Here is a 10,849-nt window from a genome sequence, read left to right as displayed (position 1 = left end):
TTGTTCTTTTATTGTTTTTACATTTCTCTCATTTGATTTGATTCATGTGTACATACTTCTCGGAAACTTATGTTGAAACATATGTTAATAAGAAAACTATTTTTCAAAATCAAGTATATTTATTTGCATACATTATAAATATATTTTAAAAGTAATGATATTTGACGATATATTACAAGTTATTAATATCCAATGTTCCAATGTTGTATATAAAAAGTGATAGCAATATATGATTAATAACTATGTTGTTTTATTTTGTTAACCGTGTAACACACGGGTTATAACCTAGTTAACTAATATAAAAAATTACACATCGGGAATTATGCGTTATATATATATATATATATATATATATATATATATATATATATATATATATATATATATATATATATATTCAAAGTTGAACATATAATCATGTTGTTCAATTGGTTGGCTGAAGACATGTGGGTTTGATTCATGTTGCTTGACAATGTTTTTAAACCTTTTTTATTATTTTTTATTTTTTTATTTTTTATTTTGGCTTCAAGGAATACTGAATATGGTGAGCTTGGGAGATCATTATTTACTTCAAGTTACACTTTCAACCTTTTATTTATGATTCACTTTTTACAATCTACCCCAAGTACCGAGAGTTTCCAAAAGTTACAAATTTAACCTTTAAACTTTAAATTTGCAATTGCCCCTTTCTTTTTTCAATTAACTGACTTTTTTTTTCCTAATGTCGATTCACCCATTTTAAATTTATTTTGTTTATATAAAAATTATATTGAGGGGTTCATTTTTATTTTTCGTACATGTCTTCAAAATCAACGGACCATCTTTTCTACCAATATATAATACCATCAGTCTAATAAAAAAGAGGAAATGAAGATGAAGATCTTTATAGACCATAAATAGATCCATTTGCCTAGCCACTAAGGTATGTATTCATGTAATGTACTGTTGATAATAATAACAAAAATTATTTGAAAAAAAAGAGACACAATGATGATGTTTTTAATTACCATTTATAACGTTTCATTCAACGACTTAAATCAATTAAAGTAAAATGGCATCACAATAATCGATATGATAACATTTTTTTTACCATATCTATGATCTATGATTTGTGAATAAATGAACAAAATTTTTGTGGTTTAGCGAACCAGAAGTCCAAAATGGATAGAGATCTTGTGGACATTTTTTCCCGTTTGAGACATAAATATGGGCCCTAAAGTTAAGCCTATTATCATAAGCAAGCTCACAATAGTTTTCAGGCCCATGCCAATATTCGCGGACTGCGCACTTTATCAGCAGTCCATCATGATGGATGACCGATGACGAGTCGGTAGGCCACGTGCTGCTTGCACCAGTATCCATACCCATATCGCTCACGTTAGCCAAAGCCACGCACTTCTTCTATTCCCCAAACCTACGCACTCCTAGCGCACAGTAGCGTAATCCCCTTCTTTAAACCAAATTCATATCTGTTTCTTTCCGTATGTGAATCCCCCTCTTCCACAGAACCCACACAAAGCCCCTCTCTCCCCCTTTGGAATTTTAGGGTTTCATTTTTTTTGACACACAGTGATAATCAAAACAGGATTTTTCGTGTTCTTGATCACTTATCGTCTCTGATAATCACAATTTACCTTCAAAAGTTGGGTTCTTGTTTACAAATTAAGTGTTGAACCCTTATTTTGGCTGCCGATTGATCGTTCAATGCCTGTATACAGTTTCGTTATTCGGTTGTTAGAAAACCCTAGGGAGTTCGAAGCCGCTTACTTAGCGGCGGGCGATTCTGCAGCCGTTACAGTGGAAGATTAGTCGATTAGTTTATTGTTCTTGATTTCGTAACATCGTATGGTTTTTATTTGATTTATTGGGAAAGTAGGTTTCTTTTCTCGTGTTTGTATGGCGCCGAGTCGGAGAAAAGGTGCCAGTAAAGCCGCCGCAGCCGCCGCTGCTTGTCGGCAGTGGAAGGTCGGCGATCTTGTTCTTGCCAAGGTGAAAGGGTTCCCTGCTTGGCCTGCCACGGTAGGTTTGTCGATTTCTTTTATTTTAGGAATCTTGTAGAGTTGAGGTCTATTGTTCTAATATTAACTTAGGGTTTGTTAGACTGATCTGAGTTGTTGAAAGATTCACACCAAGTTTGAGCCTTTATTGATATGCTTTCATATATTTGCTATGTTGACCATTCTTTGTTTTGTTCCCGTTTGTAACTGGTTTTCTTTTGTACTTCTTTCATTCAAACCACGTGTTTTGATTGTATCTGAGAACCTAATAGCATTAGTTTGCAACAAAGCAAAATCACTTTTGCATGCTTGGTACATCAACAATCAAGATCAGCTATTTTGTAACCGAATATATAGCAGTGCTTTGTAGAAAGAATATCTGTAAATTTGAATTCTGGTTTCTTGTAATTTGCTCACTGTATGCTTTTATGGACGGAAAGCATAGGCAGTATGGAGCATGTGCTTACTATAAATCTATATGGTGGTTGCAGGTTAGTGAGCCGGAGAAGTGGGGGTATTCTACTGATTGGAAGAAAGTTCTAGTCTTCTTCTTCGGAACCCAACAAATGTGAGTACCTTTTGCTGTTTTAGATCTAGTGTTGATGTTTATCTTAGATATGATTTGTCTCTTACAAATATGCCACAAAGTCATCATTTAGGTGCTATAGGGGGTGGGTGGGTGAGATCATCTAATACATTTTTAGTAGCTCAGACTGGTTTTCACACAACATGTGTCACAACTCACAAATAATGTGAAATGACATGTTGATGATGCTTGATTGTCTCAAGAATAGACCACAAAATAAATACCCACCATAAATGCTTTTTTAGGTTTGGTCTACATAGTCCATTTATTAGAGGGTTGAGCAGATCGTCAACTCATTATTGAGCTCTTTTGTGTTTTTTCCATTTTGTCATAGATTTTGGGATTCGTTGTTTTATGATGCTACAATTTGCCTTTGTTCTCTGATTTCTTTTTTTAGGCAAAAGATGCTATTTGTAGGACATAGGCTGACTAATTTTAGTGCGTTGTTGTACTAGCTAATATTGATGTTTGAATTCATTGAAGCTTGAAATGTTTTTTTGTTTGCTTGTTATATACACTATGTTTTCACCATGGTGACTTTTTAAAATTGGGATCTTTTGACTTCACTCTTAGTGTGCCATTGAGATGTTTGCACTAAACATGGTAATACTAATTTGATAGTATTTAGCATATCCAATAACCATGATCATATTAACAGTATGAAAGCTGTAGTACATACTAGGCAGTAATTAGTTTTACATTCTCAACCAAAATAATCAACCCAGTTTCAGCCATTACTCATACTTTCTTTGACTTTTGAAGGAACCACAAGGAAATACAAATTTATAGGATCTTAACCTGTATATGTGGTATGTAATTTCCATTCTGGTATATTTGAAATCCAAGAAAAGATCCGACTTTGTGGGGACTAGATCTTCCATAGGATGTATTGGCAATTGCTATTCATATTGGTCAACTATAATACGTTTACGGCTATAGACACAGATACGTATATCCTCGTCTTCTTGATGCACACATGTCTAGGAGTACATCTAGAAAATTCGTGAAGGGGCGTTGAAACTTGTGTTATCAATGATTTTACACTAAAATCTATAAAACACTTATACCAACTATAATAATTGGGACCACATCTGCAGATCTGCTAACTCTTCCTTGACTTTATCCTGCACATATTCATCTCCCTCAATATTATTTTAACTTCAATGTCCATAAAAACTATCTTAACTTCAATTAGAAAGCCTATGAGTTGCCATTGGAGATTGGGAACCATCTATTCAACTAAGGTATACCATATTGATTCTTGAGGCTAGACACATCGTCTTTCATCAGTAGCATGTGCCCTTAAAAGTTGTCTTGAGTGACCCTGTGTGAGATAGAGAGCATCACTATAAGTTTTGGATAACCATGTTGGGATATTTTTGATGTGAGGTTGTAGGCTTTGATGTGTACAGAAACATGAGTATTAGTTGAACCTTGTACAACTCCATTCATGGCTTTTGATATTGACTTAATAGACTTTGTGGGAGATGACTTGATGCAATAAGTTGTAGACTTAGCCGGGAAGGCCATGGATGGTTGAATTAAGTCCCAACTTTTTCATGCTTTCCCTTTCCAAACATTAGATTCATATAAGCTCTGCTAAGGCTACCCAATGTGTTGATGAAGTTAAAGATGTCTAAAATGTAACTTTTATTTGAACATGATAAGCACCTTTTTTTATCTCAGTTTTTTTTAGTTGTATTGTAGTTTTTTAGGTCTCGATATTTATTAGTTACATGATAATTGTTTAGTTGTGGATCTGTTTATCTGCATTTTATTGGTTATATGGTTGGAAATTTGAATAAGTTCCACTTCACTTTAATCTGATTAAATATCATTGAATTTATATCATTATGATATTTTAAAAATCTTTTTTAGTAAAATAGATGATAAGTTGGTGCTTTTTTATCATTTAGAATTATAAATTAGACATATTATTGCTTATTCTTTCTGGAGCTGGAGCCAAAGCTACTCCTAGCCCGACTACTATCTGATAGTGAATTAATGGTCATTTATCTTCATTCAGCTCTATAGATGATATAATGGTCATTCATTGTCATTCAACATACAGTACAAACAACGATTTTCATTTACTAATTACTTTAGACCACGCTTAATAAGAAGAAAGACAATCAGGCCATTCACAACCTAACATCTCTGAGTGCTGATATCTTTTCATGTCTAGTATGCTATCACCTAATCTTTATATTGCTGTAGTTGTTTTATCGAACCAAGGAATTTCATTAGATAATGATAAGGGTGCAATATGACAATTGACATGATGCACTTTTCATCTCATGACAAGTAGCAACACCTGGAGCTGCTTTTTTCTTTGGGGGTACTTTATTGTGCTCAACTGAAATAATAGATTCTCAATTGTCAACACCAAATTTGTTATAGGAGCCTTGATGTTCGTTTATCTTTGTGATCACTCAATTACATGAACTATGAAAGTCCTTCAAGTTCAACTTTAGTGGTCAAAAGTATTTGCTGGTGTATATTCATCATAAGAAGGCACACCAACATGATGAATATTTTTGCATCTATTCATGATGGATGTTTAATGTGTGAATCTGTCTAATGTAATTGGTTCATTTTAGATCATTTTCTTCGTATAATGACTTACCAGTTTTACGAGGAGATGAGGTGGTGTATTTTGACACCTGCTGATCATACTTTATCCGGCTCAATGACTTAGTTCTTTTTTAATATGTGAATTTCATTAAATAATTCACTGTGGGGACTTGATGTACTGATTAGTCTAATTAGGTTGTACCGAATTTTTTTTTTTGGATCAACTGTGTTTCTTTTCTTAAGCCTATCTTTGTTGTAACAACTGTTTATTTGAGCTAATCTTTTGTAGTATGTACAAGTACAACTTTCAGCCAGAACTAGTCTTACAATTATCATTATTTAACATCAAATCTGGGGGTACCTGCACTGCTTAAATTACTATTTGCCAAGTGCATTTATGTTGATAGATAAGCACACATTTATGTGAATGATTGGCAGGCGTATCTATGTTATCATACAATGGTTGCTCTTGAGTTTAAAATATGTCAAAACACACTCATTCTATAATTTGTTACAGTCATAGGCTTTGTTGCACACTTCTTGATTATGGCGACAATGTTTGTTGTCTGTGAGTTAACAAGGAAAGAGTTTAAGATTTATGAAAATGAACAAAGAGATAACCGTATATAACAAATCTAATTGGTCCAAGTATACCTCTCTATGCAGAGCATTCTGCAATCCAGCTGATGTTGAAGCTTTTACTGAAGAGAAGAAAGACTCTCTTTTAAGCAAACGTCATGGTAAAGGTGCTGATTTTGTTCGTGCTGTAAGAGAGATAATCGATAGCTATGAGGAGCTCAAAAAACAGGTCCAAGTTGATGATGTTAATACAATCGGTCCAACAAATGGTGTCAAATCAGAAGAATGTGTTGCTAATTCTAAGAATGAGGCTCTCACACCTACCATTGATTCAAACCCAAGAGTAGCAGATTCTTCAAAACCTAATGGCACTACGTGTGAGGGTGATGCTGCTAATGTTCATCACACAGAGGTCAAAGTGTCCGAGACTACTGGTAATTCGGAGGCCACAAAAGCACCTGTGCCCACCACATACTCAAGAAAGAAATATTCTGGTACTCAGACCTCAGGGATCCATGGAAGGGTGCCATCTGCACGGAGATCTGCAAGAACAGATGCTTGCAGATTTCCAAACCTCACAGAAGACGTGGTGATGAGTAATGGTAATTTATCCAGCATACCACAAAGGAGGACGAAAAGGGTGAAGACATCACCTGGTTCACCAGATAAAGATTTACCTGTTGTTTCAAATGCAAGCCCTGAAGAAAACGGTTCTGAAATTGTCACTGCTGATTCTGATACCAAGAGTTTTAACGAGGGAAACTGTGTACAGTCTGGTTATAAGCTTATGGAACAGGATCATGTCATGGAAGACGTGCAGTTGAGTCAGACACTTGAATTTCAGACTAATTCTGTCATTGTCAAGAAGAAAAGAAAGCCCAGTAGAAAACGGGCCATCACCGTTACAACCGAGTTCCCTGATAGAATCGACAAGCAATCGGGCTCTGCCATTGAGGTTCTTAACATTGATTCTGAAAAATCTGTTGTGAAGTATTCTAAGGAAGATGGTGATGAACATTTGCCATTGGTGAAAAGGGCCAGGGTCCGTATGGGTCGGACATTATCTAATACAGAAGAGGTTGAAACTGCAATCAAAATAGATAAACTTTCAGAACCTGCAAATAACTGTGCGGTTTCAAGTGATGCAGAAGATATGTCTGCAGAGGGGAACTCTTCGGGTGGTAGGGAAGAAGTAGAGCAATCTTTTGCATTGAATAATTGTAGTGTTAGCAATAGCAATAGCAAGCCTCCACTATGGGAAGCTAACAAGAATAAGCATTTTGGTTGTCTGGCTGATGGTGAGGCTGCTTTACCTCCTTCTAAGCGACTTCATCGTGCTCTTGAAGCTATGTCTGCTAATGTTGCTGAAGATGAGCAAGTTTCTAATGGAGGACCTTCTACCATGAAAACCATTATTAATGGATCTCTTTCACCAAGAGACTGCTCGAAAGAAACAGATGAGTGTGAAGTAGAAAAGGAGAAACCTCTCAGCAATGGTGATTCTCAGGCTTGTACCATTTTAGCTCCAGAAGTTGAACAGAATAAGTCGATTGATGAGGTCAACAACACCTGTAGTCAACCTTCTAGCCCAGCAAATGGGATTTTGAAAGACGAAAAGCCAGTGGAAATTGCTGATTGTAAAGATTCTGTCATTTTGACTTGTTGTACTGAAACTGTTGAATCAACTGATGTCGTCGTGAAAAGCCCAGAACCTTTGTTGGATGCTATTGAGAAGAGAGAATCTGTTTCTGAATGCAATGATACCCCTGTTGAGTCTAAAAATGAATGTGAGATGGTAACTTTGGAGTTGACTGAACCTAGCAAGAAAGACCCATCAGATGTTTCTGGGGTGAGTTCAGATCCTCTATCAAGCAATCTTGAAAACGGGGTGGTTTCACATGTTAATTTGGTGCTGCCTGCATCTCCCCAGAAAAGCTGCAATGTGGTAGAACAAGAACATCCATTTGAAGAAGATGACAATGCAATGTAAGTAGTGTTTGTTGGTTTTTTTCTGTTGTGATGGATATAGTTTTTTATTAACTGGATAGTTGGAATGATGTTTTGTTTTAGACTGGAAGATGGGGAAGGAGTTAAAGAATCAAACATGGAAGTAGATGAATCTCCATCTTTGACCACCGAGAAAGAAGCGTTGAAGACAGTTGACCAGACGGGTCCCACACTCGAACTCTCTCATTCAAACTCTGTTAATGAAGATGGCTTGAGCGATAAAAACGTGTCAGGTACCCTGACATCTTCTCCTCCTCCTCATCCGAATGATGATGCGTTTGACTCAACTGCACGAGCCTCTCCACCCAATACTACTACTACTTCAATTTGCAACAACATATCCACTTCAGATAATAGTAATTTCCTTGAAAACAGTGGCTGTTCTAGTCCCTCAGCTGTGCATTTATACAATGATAAACAACAAAAGCAAACTGGCAAATGGAGCACTATGTCAGAAGCAAATGCTGCTCTCAATTCCTTTGAAGCCAGTATTGGGGCACTAACACGGACAAAGAAAAGCATTGACCGAGCCACACGCATTGCTATCGACTGTGCAAAATTCGGCATAGCTGTCAAGGTAATTATATTAGTCAGTCATTTAGCTATCTCTTTTTAACTTTTTTACTGTGTATTATTTATTTATATAATATATAATATATAATATATGGAATGTAGGTGGTGGAGACTATTGCACGCAGTTTGGAAGCTGAACCAAGCTTACACAAAAGAGTGGACTTGTTCTTCCTTGTGGACTCTATTGCACAATGTTCTCGAGGGCTTAGAGGTGTGTTTTTTAATCACACTCGTTAGTTAATATAAGATTTATTGTGTGTTTTTTAATCAATGATGCAAATTGATTGTGTTTCAGGTGATGTGGGTGGTTTGTATCCTTCTGCGATCCAAGCAGTGTTACCACGGTTGCTGTTGGCTGCTGCTCCTCCAGGGAATAGTGCTCTTGAAAACCGTAGGCAATGCTTAAAGGTATGTATGTCTTGTCTTTTATATGTTTGCCCTAAACCGTGTATGCAAGAGTTATTAGAATTAAAATATGTTTATTATTTGGTAGGTTCTGAAGCTGTGGCAAGAAAGAAAGATTCTTCCAGAACCGATGATTCGTCACCATATTCGTGAGCTTGATTCCCTCAACAACATGTCTTCTAGGATCAGTAATTCTTCTCGCAGGCCCTTTAGGAATGAAAGAGCGTTTGATGACCCAATTAGGGAAGTTGAGGGTATGCTTGTAGATGAGTACGGAAGGTGTGATTTTGTTTTAAATAATTTCTATTCTTTTTTTTTTTTGGTAAAGTAAGAATCTGAAATATTTCCTTTTGGTTAGTAATTCGAGCATACAGCTATCAGGTTTTGATATCCCAACGATGCTGAAGGATGAAAAAGAAGGAAGCGATTCAGATGGGGAGGGTTTTGAGGCTGTTACTCCTGAACATAACCATGAAACATCTGAAGAGCATGATGGGGTGCCTACACCTGCCACAGATAAGCATACCCATGTGTTGGAGGATGTTGATGGCGAGCTTGAAATGGAGGATGTGGCCCCTTCTCGTGAATCTGACATAACTGCCCTTACTGCTAATAATATCACCTTTCAGGAACCATCCCATCCACATCATCAACTTGCACCACATTTGCCCTTGTTTGCCCCTCCACTCCCCAGAGACTTGCCTCCATCATCTCCACCACTGCCAAGTTCTCCTCCTCCACCCCCTCCAGCCTCCCTTCCGCCACCTCCACCACCCGCCCTTCCTCTGCCGCCGCCGCCGCCTCCTCCTCCTCTAGCCACTTTACCTCCGCCTCCCCCTCCTCCAGCCACCCTTCCTCCTCCTCCTCCCCCTCCTCCTCCATTGCCGGACGTTTATGTAGCTAATCAGGTGAGTGAGAAACTTGTTTTTTATTTTACAAATTGCTTTGTACTTTAGTTAGGTATTTGACACATGCAATGCAGAATGGCAACGATGATCCACAGCCAGTTCATTATCATCCTCCTGAAGGCAGAATGGATATGCAACCACCAGAGTCGTCTAATTCTTCTTTCAGCAATTTACCTGTCCAAGCCACCAATAATAATGTGCATCTGAGGCCACCTCACCCTGCTCCGTCATCACAGTTTTCATATTTCCAATCAGATCAGGCGATTCCACCTCCTTCCTACCCTGGCAGGTTTCATTTTGTCAATGGTACAGATACTGCCAACTTTCATAGCGATCATGACAGAATGCAGCATGTGCATGATGACAGCTGGAGGTTTCCACCCCCTCCATTCTCTGGTAAAGCTCATCAAGATTTATATAGATAATACTTCAGTTATTCTTTTTCACATGTCATGTTCATCCATCCAGTTCCAGTCTCATTAACAGCTAATCATCTTTGTTAATAATATCTCTATAACAAACAGGTCCATGTCATCCTGATGGGCCTAGAGGAGTACATTATCCCCCAAATATGTATGCAGCTCCACCTTGCGATCCACCAATGTCCAACACCTGGCATTATCCCGTCCGACCTGCAAATCATAGAGAAATGCCACCTCATAGACCATACCCTGAAGCACCAGTTCCCATGGCAACTAGAGGTTCTTACCCTTTGTTTAATTTTCTAGTTTTAAACAAATGTTAAACTTGTCTTCTTTTATTGCAGGCCCTAACTTTTGGAGACCTCGATGACCCTTGTCAATTAGAACTCCTTTTAACCTACAAGAGACCAAATTTTCATTTGAATGACAGTTGTACAACAATCATCAAGCAAGACCCTATTGCTGATTAAACAATGCACAGAACATTTCCATTCTAAAAGATGAAGATGCATAATGCAAGAGTGTACATGAAAATATTTCAATATTGAGGATGGCTCCAAAGCTACTGACATTTCTCTATGTCTGCAACATCCTGTCATCTTTGGATTTTTTGCTGTTTTGTTCTTTGAGGGCTATCAAGATGTTGTGGTTCCATGTTTAAGCCAAATGTTGGTGATGTTTTTTTAGTCGTTGGTTGTTGGTTATTTGAAATCAGGCTAAAGTTAGAACTTGGTCTTGGGTGTACATTATGGAGATGTCTTGGGTTCAAATTTGAAATATAATTGTTGCTTCTTTTCA

General features: G+C 37.3%; 1 protein-coding gene across 1 annotated transcript; it reads left to right on the top strand.

Annotated features, from left to right (window-relative positions):
- Positions 1–1,447: 1,447 nt before the first annotated feature.
- Positions 1,448–10,849, top strand: LOC145139211 (protein HUA2-LIKE 2-like). The gene is made up of 11 exons (XM_079073120.1): positions 1,448–2,019; positions 2,489–2,565; positions 5,824–7,722; positions 7,807–8,320; positions 8,419–8,527; positions 8,612–8,724; positions 8,810–9,000; positions 9,080–9,629; positions 9,704–10,025; positions 10,154–10,330; positions 10,396–10,849. Exons 1-11 carry the CDS (start codon positions 1,897–1,899, stop codon positions 10,419–10,421), a joined length of 4,101 nt encoding a protein of 1,366 aa, XP_078929246.1. The 5' UTR covers positions 1,448–1,896; the 3' UTR covers positions 10,422–10,849.

The sequence above is a fragment of the Lactuca virosa genome, chromosome 9, assembly GCF_052849685.1.
Source record: "Lactuca virosa cultivar CGN04683 chromosome 9, Lactuca_virosa_CGN04683_v6, whole genome shotgun sequence".
Classification (NCBI taxonomy): domain Eukaryota; kingdom Viridiplantae; phylum Streptophyta; class Magnoliopsida; order Asterales; family Asteraceae; genus Lactuca; species Lactuca virosa.
The sequence above is the reverse complement of the archived record's forward strand: the minus strand, read 5'-3'. Positions and strand labels throughout refer to the sequence as shown.